Source organism: Eleginops maclovinus, chromosome 15 (genome assembly GCF_036324505.1).
Source record: "Eleginops maclovinus isolate JMC-PN-2008 ecotype Puerto Natales chromosome 15, JC_Emac_rtc_rv5, whole genome shotgun sequence".
Lineage (NCBI taxonomy): Eukaryota > Metazoa > Chordata > Actinopteri > Perciformes > Eleginopidae > Eleginops > Eleginops maclovinus.
The window spans coordinates 4,814,262-4,827,811 of NC_086363.1; the positions used below are offsets into that span (position 1 = coordinate 4,814,262).

Consider the following 13,550-nt stretch of genomic DNA (forward strand, 5'->3'; position numbering starts at 1 on the left):
AATCCACTTCCCTTTGAAACAGACCCTTCATGTAGAATTCCAAGGTTTTCAACATAAACAACGGGATGAATTTGCAACAGTGGGATCAAATTAAACGAGGAATATAGGCTTTTGTCACACAATCTTTGATCATGGTGTGTTTATATATCCTTTATTTAACCAGATAAGTCTCATTGAGATTCAAATCTCTTTTCCAAGAGAAACCAGACCAAGAAAAGCAGCACGAACAGCGTTACAACAAACAATACAGGCAGATGAATACAACACAAAAGACAAAAGAAACGGTAAAAACCAGTCAGTATGGAAACAAAAGATACTGTTAAAAGCAGAAAAACTGACAACTTCATTTAAGGGTTAAAAGAGCAACCACAACCACCAAGAGTATTTTGTTCCTTTTCCTTTAAAATGGACTTGAACTCCCCCATAGTTATCAAATCTGACAATTTCAGCTACATTTCTATTAGGAGGGGCTGCAAATTTAAAAGCTTTTTTCCCTAATTCAGTGCAAAGATAAAAAGGGACCAGTCCAAGAAGCGATTTATATATGAAACCCAACCAATGGGCTGCGTGCATACAGCAATGGACATTTAGCAGCGGCGTACAAAGTGCAATGGTGTACACGATAACCACCTTACATTGTACTTTATTATCTGTAAGAGACATCAAAGATAGATGTAGGACGGCTGAGCTGCCACTAGAGACCAATATTAATCAAATTATGATTCATATTCATGGAGTCTTTGTCTGGGAGACTAATTAATGCCTCTGCTGTTCCTCACGTCTCATAAAGCCACTGATAGATCATGCGTTATAATAAGGATGATGAAACAAAATGATGCAATTGCTTACTGACGTAGTGTAAGACTGCGATCCTAAATCATTTGGAATTACACATTTACTTTAGCTTCATTATCTAAATCTTTTCCTCTATGATTACTTTGTTAAGAGTAGCTGTCCTGTATTTTAAACACGAACAGTTTCTGTACTTTTCATAGATAATGGCCCAATTCAGTTTTATATATTTGATATTGCTGTATTACAATGATGGATTCATGAGTGTTTTCTTATATGTTGCAGCTTGTAAGAGATAGAGATCATTTCAACTATTCTATATGCTGCTGTTTGGATTAACTTGTAAAAATATATCACTCTCAAAATTGTACTTTTCAGTACTGGGCTAATGTAAGCAGATGAAATATAACACAATCATATTAATGTTCAATGCAAAACTATAACACAACCACAAGTCACAATATGATGCCACTCAAAATACACATCATTAAACTACTTTGCCTTTTTCTAATCAAACACTGAAAGAAAACACTTAAATCAGAGACACAAGGATTTTAGGATGATGAAACTAGAATTGTGCTGAGTGTTCTGTAAAAAGATACTGGAGGTCATTTTCCAAGCAGACATTTTGTCACTGCACTGTAGGAAGAGCACAGCTATAATTAATAACAGTATGACCGCTCCTTTACCTTCAGATGCATCAGGTCAGGGTCCTGGTATTGTGCATGCTCACTTACTGCCTCGCCTGAATGGAAAACTTAAAGGGAACAGAGGCATCGTTACGTTTGGTATCTGCCTCACCTGGGATTTTCCAATACAAGTTCAAATATCTGCGGTGGAAACGACATATATGTGAATACATGACCTTGTGATGTGCAAATTGGAACCACAGCATGCCGAGTTTGTTCCAGCGCTATACAAGTCTTTAGGAAACAAATTAAGGAATGGTTTGGCTGTTTTGAAGTGGGTTAGTATAAAGGTACTTCTCCATAGTCAGTACATACAGTAGACTGCAGATCACCCTCCCCAGTTTTCAGAAGAAGACACGAATACCAGTACAGTAGGAAAGCTTTGTACTGCTCAATTCCGGTGAATTTGTTTATGGTGTTTTGGGCTTTGGTGAATCCAAACTAACCCTTTAAATACAATAAAGCCACACAAGGTCAAATGTCATTTTAAGTCTAGGTCTGATGGTTTAATGAGAGCATAGATGGATATAGTGGCTTAAGTGTGTTGTTGCAAAGGGCTGTCTGATGGCAATGTAAAGCAGGGGAAATGTTCTAAATAAAGTATACACTGATTTTTTTGTTAGGTCCATATTTTAGGTTTAATAAAATGTTTTAAATCTGATGCCGCTGGCCAATGCATTACATTGCTTACCTTCCGTGCTGGTACTCCTGTTCATTCCTCCACACAGGCAACATAAGAATACTCATTAAGTATCACTAAGTACACCTTTGAAAATGTAATTCATTAGACACTGAAGGCAGTATTAAGAGTTACTAACGTCAGCCCTTGTGGCATGCTCGATACACTTGAAGCAGCATTGCGAGCTAACAAGTACTCTTGTTGTCCAAGTGGCTCTTGAAGAACTTCTGGACTCGCTCCCACAGATCGTACTGAGCCTCAGAGTGGGCTTTTGGCTCCCCACCAAACGCCACCTCGCTCCCTACCGCTGCATGAAACCCAGAGGGACAATGAGGCATGTTAGGGACTTCCAAAAAGTGTCCAGCTTTAGGGTATGTGACCACCTGAAAACACTCTTTGCCATGACTTTTGAGCGTAGCAGCAGCCTGGTTGGCAAAGAAAACACTGTTCCAGTTGTGGTCGTCTTCAGAAACAGCAAACAGGAAGTGGCAGCTGGCACATTCGATTGGAAACACTGACGCCCTGTTTTTCTCCAAAGAAGGGTCAGGTAAACCATCACGTATATATAAAAGCCCAGAGTCAGTGAATGTAATGTTCTTCAGAACAGGGGTGAGGGGAGGTATAATGAGGTCTTTGTAGTGTAGAGGAATCACCGTATTTGCATTGCAGCCATTAATGCAGACGGTGGCTGAGATCCCAGAGAGGAAAGAGGACATGGACAGAGCCAAACCGCCACTGTGAGAGATCGATATGATGCCGATCCCAGGACCTTTAACCTGCACAGAGAGGGTTTGTATTAATAACCAAGTTTAAAATACTGTTCCCCTACTAATGACTTAATTAATAAAAACAATAAAAACAACAACAGCGTCTTAATGGTATCCAGAACCGAATTATCTAAACATTGGTTGCAACTTACAACTATTTTCAATTCATATTACTTCGCCATTATTTTCTTTGTTTTAATCATTTTTAAACGTCAAATGTCAGAAAGTACACAATAATGTAAACAATTCCTGAAGAGCAAGGTGACATTGTCTTGCTTTGCCTTGTCAAACAATCCAAAGCTTGAAGATATTCGGTTTAATATGTCATGTCTGATTTAATGAAAAGGATCAGAGAAGCATCTTTATGCTTCATATTCATCCGTTTCCCTCACAGGCATAGACTTGTGCCTTCAGAGAGTAGCCAGTAGGTGGCAGCATTGACACAGAATTCTAGAAATGGGCCTATATTTCTAATACATTTTCAGTTTGGATGTTATTAGTCTGAATTATTTTTCCCAGCAGGTGCAAACAGAGAAAGATGAAATGGATGGATTATATATTGACATTCTAATTATCTAATTGTGATTGTCTTAACTGTTTGAATATCAGACACTTGCCTCTGGCTGTCCCCTCAGATATGTCACAGCCTCTTCAAAGTACTCCAAATCCAACTTTTTAGGGTTTTTGGGTAAATCCTCGTAGCCCATGTAGGCCAGCGCCAGAACGACAAACCCTTTATTTGCCAACAGGCTGGCTCTGGGCTCAGTGAGACGTCCACCAAATGTGTACAAGTCCACTATTCCTGGGAATGGCCCCTTTCCTGAGAAAATAATACGTATGAGTAAAAGTTAATCAAAACACTTTCCAATCTCTTAAAAAAACACTGACCTGGTGGTACGAAGAGGACTCCTCGTATTCCTCCCTCTTTTACAGGTATTCTCTTCATCCCCTCTGTCATGTATCCTCTCTCGTTGGTTTCAGAAACTAAGAGCTCACCGGTGTCTGCGCTCAGTGCCTCGATCTCCACACGTGTTGGACTGAGCACATTCTTCTTCAGGGGTTTACTGTGTGGAGTCTCCGGTGCCATGGCCCAAAACAAACCCATGGGCTCCACTCCGGTGTAACTTCCTCCCAGAGAGGGTGCACGGCAGACATCCACCTGGCCGCTTTCATCTGCTTTGTACAGGGCAGAAGCCTTGAACATCAGCCCTCTGTCATCAACTAGTTTGGACCTCAGTTCAACTTGTTTGTGAGGAGCGAGTCCCTCTACTTGTACCTGCACCAGCTTATCAAAGAGACATCGAACGCTGGGCAGAATTTTCAGGCGGATCTGCGAGTAAGCCATTTACGCTCTCTCTTGATTGTGTTTTTCTCCCTTTTCATTAGGCCTTATTTTAGTCTTGTTGGTACAGCGTAGCTGTCGTCACTTCTGTGAAAGAAAAGAAAGAATTAAACAAATATCATAGCTTTCACAAAAATAAACCTCTTGATGATGCTGAGAAGTCTTGCTCTTGTTAATATTTGTTACACAATGATATTCTGAGCCATTCCAGGTATACACGTTTTATTTTAAATGTGTTAATCTTGGGACCCACAATGTATTTTTGTAGGTACTACAGGTTGCAAAAGGAAATAAGGAAATATACTAAACTGCAAGATGGAGTCACTGATCCAACTATTGCACTTCTCCTACTATACTATGATGTATTTAAAGGGCCATCTGTTAATTAATGATGGCGGAATTACATTGAGCTGCTTTGATTTCAGGGTCATGGTACTTCGGATGCCTGCTCACTCTAACTGGAACACCTGAATACAACAGAGCCATTCATGTTATTAGTAACACATGTTCCTGCTACGACAAGTCATAATATCTACTGTGAGAAAGACTGTATAACTCCATGAAGGAGAGTCACATGGGCAGCACCTGGGTGTTTGGATAAATAACACGCAGTAGCCTGTCCTCCGTTGATAGAGAAGAGTTCATTTGTTTAACTGGGTGAAAGGTCAAAATAACACATCTCACTTTTCTCCAAATGCATAAAAGAAAAGACGACAAGTAGTTAGTAACTGAGAGAATAAAGCTAACTTTACATTATGGAGGTATCCGGTTAGCTAGCTTAAACATATTCATTAGCTAATGTTAGTTAGCAGTAAGTGTAACTTTGTAGGTTTGCTCAATGGTTTATGTTTTAATTTAACGCCTTGTTTTGTACAAAACAGCTCACAGTAGACTAATTTAGGGCATACTGTAAGTATTAATCGAAATGCATCTCCAACAGCCCTGAAAATGTCTGAATTGCATACCTGTTCAACTACGAATCGTTAATGTATACCGAGGACATGGAACGTCTACCATTGAAGCGAGTGGGAGGCAACTGGGAGAAACCACTTTGCTAAAGAAGGGGGAAACACGTTTTTCCGTCAGCCGCTTCTGGGTTTTGTTTGTTTATTGAGTGCACTGATTTGAGTGATCATTATATAACGACTTTTCATTTAAATGATATGATTAAAAAATCAAATAAAAGGAGAAGTTTGTGGCAGTACGACAACAACATCAGGGGTTCATCCCTCTTGTGCAATGTAACCGTCCATATATTTGACAGTGGTTCCTTGGAAACCATTGACAGATTTAAACTATTCAAACATGAAATAAAATGAAATAATTACTTATTTTTAATTAGTCATTAGTAATTGCCAAATAAATATGATCGACTTCAGGATCATACACATGTTTGTAGGAAGGTGAAGCAGACACTAGATGTAGCATTGGCACAGTGTATTATTTATATTTGGGAAAGCATGAAAGGTTAAGACATCCTTCCTGTACAAGCAACATTGCATTTTGATCTGCTTCTAGTGTAAATGGTATTTGGAGGATGCCATATAGTGTTATCACCATGAACAGGCCTGCAATACGACAAGGACAGGACATGATAGGAAACTAATTTACACCACATGTTCCTGCAATGGAATAGATTATCTGATTAGATGTTGGACTACCTTGCTGCATATATTTTCATATTAATGAGCTGGAATAGCAGAACACTGGGCTCAGCTGCCTCTTGTTTATCTCTAGGGTACCAGTTCAGGTCTTGTCAGAGATTGTTTACATGACTCAAGGACATGTCAAGGTGTTTTCCAGGAGATTTATTCAATTAATCATTATTTGGCCACTGCCAGGGTTTCCAAACCTCTGGGATAATGAAGGGATATGAATCCTTTATAGACAAAGACAGGAGGTGGATATAACCGTAAATAGAGACCAGGGTTTGAGCCAACTTTAACAGGAATTGTATAAAGTGAAAGTGAAAGTGTAGTTAATAACCTTATCAGTTTAAAACATGTGACAAACATGTTTGTGCTTTGCTAAAATGAAATGTTATGGTATCTGAATTTCCTTCCTAGACCTTTAGCTGTTGATTCATATAACTAGAAGCGACCTTTGCACCATTTGCTCAGTGCAATAACATCATAGCAAATAAAGCAATAATGATCGACCATATGAAGGACAATACAACACATACAGTATCGACAAACTCCACAAAACACAATAATCCATTTAAACAAATGTTTGTCTTTAAAGTGTTTTAAAAAGATTGTCTTATTGTGCTAAAAAGTAATAATTCTCATTTAAAGGAACCTATACTTATACGTCCAAATTTAAATGACAAAGAAGATAAAGGATTGATATGATATGGATGAATTTGTCCTCATATTAAAGCCAAATCTGTTTTATATTTTCCCAGTCAACATTTCACTGTAGTAAACATTATGTGGATTTCATAGCTGCAATGCATATTTAATCAGGCCAGAAAACCAATAACCCAATTAATATTGATTCAATATTTTCTTATGCATCCATAGGACAGAGATGTTTGCAAATACTTTATGAACTCTTGCAGGTTGCAGCACTAAGATGATGATCTAAAAAACAAGCAACTGCCTCTTTTGAGGTTTGCTTGTAATGACGCATTATGTTTTGCAGGTGACAGTACAGAGTGATCTGCGGTTAGGTACGAAGAGAAATCTCACTTTCTTTCCCTTCTGAGTAATTGAAAGTAATATTTCCACCCACTCGTTTACCTCTATCTTTTATCTGCAAGCACATTATGTAAATACATTGCAGTACTATGCATCAAATAATAGAATGCAAATACTTTTAAAGCACGTCAGGACCAAATATATGTGTATTGTATATTTATTTATCCGTTGTTGAGTTTAACAACTACTGCCTCTATGCATACACATACCATGATGATGTTAAGAGCCTTTCAAATTGTATAGCTACAGAAGACAGACAGAGGTAGAATAAACCCATCATAAAACATACTTATACTTGTATTTAAAATACATAGTATAGGCATACACATTCCTTTTCATCACTCACAATAGTGTGCACAATACAGTTGTACATTTCCACAATAAAAATACCCATAGTGATTCATTTCATTGGTGATCATTGAAGATAAAGGCATGTTATTATATTTGACTATACTCAGCTCCTCACATAATTATATTTTGTGTAATTTTAGTCTTTATTTGTTACAATAGTCCTACAATATATATATTTTTTTAAGGAGCTCTCCTCATAGTTCTATTTTTTATAACACGTTTTTGCTACTATTATTCTTTCTGTGTCTTTGTATGCACCATATGTTCCAAAGCAAATTCCTTACATGAGTAAACCTACTGGTTAATAAAAGCAATTCTGATTCTGATGAGCTTAGTGTCTAATTTGTATTCCTCTCTCATTTAAAATCTAAATAAGACATTTGCCGTTGTTATTGTTCAGGATGTTAGTGTATTTTTCTCTCTTTGTGTGCGTTTCTTTTGTCTCTCCAGCAAAATTCGGTGCTTTTATTTTGAAGTGGAGCCCTGTGTCAGAATAGGATCCGCCCTTTTTAACGAGGTAGCCATGGAGACCGCGCTAGAGCTAGGAGGCAGCTGGTAGAGCGAGTGTTTCCGCTCACCTAAAATAAAGAGCCGAGGACAAGGAACAACGGAACAGCACTGACGGAGCTACACGACGAAAACATTCATCGTTTCTTTTGTATTGTTTCACCACATTCTTGTTTTTGGTGTCTCCATTTTGTACAACCTTTTAATGCCTCGAAAGTGAAGCAGTGAGAGGAGGGCTCGTCGCTGGTAACCTTTCCGTTGGTGAGCCCGTTTTGTCTGTTTTTACGCAAGCTAAGCACACATAGGCCACTACGAGTTCTCTTGTCTTCCCTTTTCCTTTTGTTAGCATGTGATGGTTGTATTAATAAAATCGGATTCAAAATAGTGCGACATTTATTGATTTATGTCAAGGAGAATTACTAGTTGTCAATGTTGTGTTCGTCAACTAACTAGCTTAAGTGTGTTGATAATTAAGCTAGCCGTGACACACGTTAATAAGCTAACTGTTAACCTTTAAGATAGCTTTTTATTAGTGACACTTATAATGTACGCTTAGATTTGAGATATCCAGAGGTGGAAGAATTTCTCAGATCTTGTACATAAGTAAAAGCAGAAGTACAATGGTGTAGAAACAATCGGTCACAAGTGAAAGTGCTGCAATGCAAATTGTAGAAATGGGAAAGTATTGGCATCAAAATATACTCAAAAGTACTCATATTGCAGATTAGCCCATTTCACAATAATATATATGTTATATGTTTTTGATTATAAATATTGATGCATTCATTTGTTTATTACAGGCTATCTTGTTGATTTACTACAGGTGTAACTAAAGTCTTATTTAAGTGTTGATTGTAGATCATATCATTAATCCAAAGTAACTAAACATATGCAATTAATGTAGTGGAGTGAAAGTACACTTTTTACCTCTGAACTGTAGTGGTGTAGAAGTAGAAAGTAGCAAAAAATGGAAATACTCAAGTGTAGGTATCTCAGAATGGTACTTTACACCACTGCAGGTATCACATATCATTACATTACAAGTGTAGGTAGTAAGTCCAGGCTCTAACAGTTGTGTTACTGTATTGATATTCTTTTCATATCATGATAACAACAATACAGAGCACATTTATCAACGTTGTCGCACAATACCCACATTACTTACGGTGAATTAACGTAAGACTGACAAAGACCTTACCATTGTTTCCGAGCTACTTTGTTTGAATGTCTTTTCAGTGGTGTTGTTTTTGTCCTCTCTGTGTGTGTGTGTGTGTGTGTGTGTGTGTGTGTGTGTGTGTGTGTGTGTGTGTGTGTGTGTCTGTATTCCTGGCACTCTACCACACTCTTTGTTTAAATAGCTCGCAGTACAGTTGCACGTGTCGAAGCGTGTGACTCCGCTTTAGAGCTGCCATGAAGGCAGGACACCACGTTTCATACGGTTACAGGCAGTGGGTTATTGACTTATAAGGGCCGGTCTTCATCAGATATTCCTTACGGTGTAATTTCCCACTCGCCCGCTGATGTCCCAGTAAGAGTTCCAGTCGCTTCCTGTTAGCTGGGCAGAGTCAGATATGAAGCTTAGCGCAGCAACAAAGGCAAGGGGGTCCAAAGGTGAGCTGGGGTTTATCATCCTAATGGAGGACGTAGATTAAATATACATTTAGATAAAGGCAGAAGAATAAGTGTGTGATGTTACCTCTAAACAAATAGTATGGTGTGCTGTTACTGATATAGAGCCAACCAATGTTTATTTGTTAGGGGGGTTAAAGATTTGCTAATGTTTTGCCAGAGTTGACTGTTGATCTTTCACCTATGCATTTAAGTACTTTGATATGAGCAAACACATGACTACTCTTTGATTTACAATTCATAAAAGGATATTCCTGCTTACAAAAAAGAAGTACCGTTGCTGTAAATGTACTCCCCCACAAGTAAAACCACTGTCACACAACATTGTCCCATCAGTGGGCTACTTTGTCTAGCAGAACATAGCTCAAAGATGACATTTAAAAAGGGACAAACACTTTGCTTTGTCCAGAGAAAGCCAATACATATTCTTTGATTGCACATTTGAGGATCAGTGTTATTGCTGTGTGGTGATGTGCCTATTTCCACTGTTTCTTGATATTTTAGCATGCTTTTAAATCATTGTGATCAATGGTACACATTGTTTGTGTACATATGTAAAGGCAGCTTATTTAGGTATTTCTGGAACTATGAGTTGTACTTTCTATGGCTTGATTTAAACTTAGAGACGTTGTAGAACTGACTTAGTAAATTGTTGTGTCACAATCACTCATAACTCCTTTTGTTCAGACAGTGTTGTTTTGTTCTTCCGCATTGTTCACACCCTGGCTTTTACTGAGAAACTACAGCAGTTATACAATGGGTAGCTCTAATGTTTCTTGAATTAAAACCCATACTGTGACTGCAGTAAGATTTTAACTACTCCCAGTCCAGCATCCAGATGCTTTTCCTCTTTGAAAGCTTAGAGAAAACATATTGCGAGTAAAGATAAGAACACTGTGTTGGGCTTCACTCCCATTCTCAGATTCCCCCCTCTTTTCACCAATGTCAACGTAACATATGGCAGTGTTTCTCCTGTTTCATCTTCCTGTCTCTCCTCTTATGATGTGTCTTTCTCCTCTCCTTCTGTCTGTTTCTGTCCTGTTCCTTGCAGCGGTACAGAGGGATGCTCAGGCGCTGTGGGGCTTAACACTACATAATACTCCATAACAAAGGGGTCCTTTCTGTGCTGCCATGCAGAGCCCCGTCTCTGGGCTCCCTCCGCAGGCCCAGGCGGGCTCTTCCAGCAGCATTAGCATTGGGGCCTATCGAGTGAAAATCTCCTCCCGGCTCTTTCTTTGGCACACTGAGTGCTCTCTGTTCCCGGACACATGCCTTCGCTGCTGCTCTCCTTGGCTCCTTTTGCATTCCAGGAGCCTCGGGCAGCTGAAAAACTGCAGTAGCAGCCTGCTGGCTGGCTGGTGTCTGAAGTGCTTTTCCCCGCAAGTTGAGGATTAACCAGACCAAGTATTTTTGACGTTAAAAAACACCACTTTCCTAATTTAATGGGCCAAAGCATTGCCGACACACATCTGATGAACACCATTGCTATTTTTGCAGTGTCATTCAGGCCTGAAACATTGATTATTTGCATTATTAGTTGTTTTGGAGCAGGTAACATCTTAAATGGGCTGTGTTTGTTCCACCAGCAGTAAAAATGTAAAGATATTCAGTTTAAAAATGGAGAAAGAGAACATCAACTGCCCTGTTTCTTGCGTGAAACAAGGAAGTGTTCTAGATACGAAGCTGTGTTTGCCTTTCTTGCCACATACTATTAGCTGATGCTTTTCATGTCATTCTTAAGTCTATGTAGAATACTTTTTCACTTTCTCCTTGTAATATTCTTCTACTCAGTTGCCTTTGTGTTGGTGCTCTAGTTTCGACAAGATATATATAATATTCCGTCACCCATCTGTTCCAGTGACATTTATGTATCTTCGAGTAGTCATACTGCAATAATGGCTTGAATGTCAGCCATTTAGAATGACGCCGCAAGGACGCTGATGGCTATTTAATCACACAATGTTTGCCTGTACATATACAAATGACTCTACGGGATCTAAATGATGTTTCGCTATGTCAGGTGTTACCTGGCCACACGCAGCTGTTGGCAGGAAGTGTTGTTTAGGTGGTTTTGACAGGAGATGTTGTTCCAGGAAACTCTTGAAGTTTAAAATAGCAGCACCTTCTTTAATGTGATCTGTCAAGCTCAACGTCTTTGGCAGTGTCTGACAGGAAACCCACACAGCTGCAAGTTAGAAAGTTGACATCTAAACTTGAATTCTTTTTGTGCTTTCACTGTCAAACTGCCTGCCGTGTTATCACTCATATGAATGTGCAATCATTTGAAGGTCTGCGAGAAATTCCTTTCCCTCTCTGTGCTACCTTGTTCCAGCTGATTGGAATACTGTATTCTGTACCATGGCACAGAGTTAATGACTTTGTCCTTTCCCAGACGCTCTTGTGTGAAAGCAATTAAGCTAATTCTGCTTAAGTTTTCAATTTGCAAACACACTGGTCTGTCAGTATTCTGCCCTCAGCCTTCTCGGGAGGTCGGCCCAGCCTTGAAGATGCTGTCCTTATTAATATTTACATCCCAACAAGTGCATTAAATAAACATGCAATATGTTTTTTTTGACAATCGGGAGTCTTTTGTTTGTCCTTAATATTTCTAAGACACTCATCTGGCATGAGTTGCTGTAGGTCCTCTCTGTAACCCCATGCCTTTGCAGCAGTGCTCTGATCCCAACATCGACAAATGAGACCGTGTCTATGTATCAAATGGCTGGCACACGTCCCCTGCATGTGTTTTTGACTGGCTGCCCTTTGGCTCAATGCAGTGCCCGATCTGTCCTGCCAAATCCGGCTTACGTCACTCCCTCCCACTTGCATGCGCCACATGCAGGTACGCCTCTACATCCTAATCCTAGGAAGCGGAAAGGTGGCAGGCAGTAGGGGGCCCGGCTGTTTGTGTAGGGAACATTTCTGATTTAAAATGCAACCCAGTGCAGGATTTGAAGGGGATTCACAAAAAAAGCATGAATGTGAAAGTGTGTTTACTCTTGCTTCCCTCCTCGCTGTAGTTCCGGTTCAGCTGTGGCAGTGCCAGTGGCCAGGTCTGCAATCAAATTCTCGGCTCTCTTAGTGCAGCCATGCCATTACCGTAGCCATTAGCTCAGCAGCCTTGTGTAACTGCAATGGGCCCTCTGCCCTCTCTTGAGGATGTTCTGCTTGCCAGCTAGCTAGTTTTTTTCCACAAAACGCAACTACCGCTGCTTCATCCCAATCTCTCTGCAGCAGCATTACGAAGGCCGTGTGCACCTGCATCTCATTTATGTAATGGCAGTGTAAGTTTCCCCGAAATCAACCAACAAATGCTTTCAGGAAGTTCGTTAAGCTGGTATCATGGAGAGAGATTAATGAAGAAAGGATGGGGTGTACATTTTTGCAGACCTTTACAGCAGATAGCACTTTTATTAGATAGGAACAGCCCAATGAAAGCTTTTGTAGTCGATATGAAGTGAAAGCGGGCAAGAGGCAAACCAGAAGCTTATTAGGCTTCTATTGTAGGCTTGTGAAATACACTTTACGTCTTTCATCTGTTTGTACTGTATGTTGGCCATATGAGCAGCTAAGGAATGCTGGACACGTTCCAGGAAGCAGCACCCGAGGAACTTTTCTTTACATAAAAGATCCTAGCAAACTCTATTGCTAATAACACTGTGCAGCATATGGCAGGGTAGCATCCCAGCTGTGCAGACGGGGGTGCATCTGTTTGTCATTCAGCTGTAAAGTACTCTGCTTTTTTTTGGTGCAAAAACCTGTTAATGACTGAAGAAATCCACACAAAAGTTTTGGATTGTATACAAACTTGTATTGAATAACTAATACGGGCTCCAACACCAGGAAGTCATAAACATATTGAAACCTTGCTTATTTAACAATGACGCTACAGTGAAACGCAGCTCCTTGAGCAAACTCCTTTCATGAGTTGCTGTTCTGTTTTGCGCTGACTCTCTCTCTCACTTTTAGCCTGTAATGCTCCTCATCAGCAGCATGGATCTGTTACATCATCTAAAGCGAAGTGTGATGGCTGGTTTGGTTAGGGCTGTCTTTAGATCTTGTGGCAAAGACAAAAGTGGGAATCGAGGGGAA

The 13,550-nt window shown here is 39.7% G+C and overlaps 2 protein-coding genes across 6 annotated transcripts in view; one reads left to right on the plus strand and one right to left on the minus strand.

Annotated features, from left to right (window-relative positions):
- Positions 1 to 135: 135 nt before the first annotated feature.
- Positions 136 to 9,062, minus strand: acot20 (acyl-CoA thioesterase 20). 5 transcript variants are annotated; one of them, XM_063902806.1, is made up of 4 exons: positions 9,028 to 9,062; positions 3,816 to 4,356; positions 3,545 to 3,747; positions 136 to 2,936 (listed from the first exon to the last, which is right to left on the minus strand). In XM_063902806.1, exons 2-4 carry the CDS (start codon positions 4,270 to 4,272, stop codon positions 2,346 to 2,348), a joined length of 1,251 nt encoding a protein of 416 aa, XP_063758876.1. In that variant the 5' UTR covers positions 4,273 to 4,356; positions 9,028 to 9,062; the 3' UTR covers positions 136 to 2,345. The 5 variants fall into 5 exon arrangements, with proteins under 5 accessions (XP_063758876.1, XP_063758874.1, XP_063758877.1 ...); XM_063902804.1 differs by lacking the exon at positions 9,028 to 9,062 and adding an exon at positions 5,235 to 5,295; XM_063902807.1 differs by lacking the exon at positions 9,028 to 9,062 and adding an exon at positions 5,235 to 5,259 and having other exon boundaries at positions 3,816 to 4,353.
- Positions 7,853 to 13,550, plus strand: part of susd6 (sushi domain containing 6) — a 29,967-nt gene continuing 24,269 nt past the window's right edge. Inside the window, exon 1 of the mRNA XM_063902809.1 lies at positions 7,853 to 8,090. The gene's annotated coding sequence lies outside the window, so the exon portion shown is untranslated. The remainder of the gene's footprint in view (positions 8,091 to 13,550) is intronic.

Coding starts and splice junctions, on each gene's coding strand:
- acot20 (XM_063902806.1), bottom strand. CDS start 4,272: ATGGCTTACTCGCAGATCCGCCTGAAAATTCTGCCCAGCGTTCGATGT. Junction 3,748..3,815: donor AGTCCTCTTCGTACCACCAG/GTCAGTGTTTTT, acceptor TTATTTTCTCAG/GAAAGGGGCCATTCCCAGGA. Junction 2,937..3,544: donor ATCTGAGGGGACAGCCAGAG/GCAAGTGTCTGA, acceptor CTCTCTGTGCAG/GTTAAAGGTCCTGGGATCGG.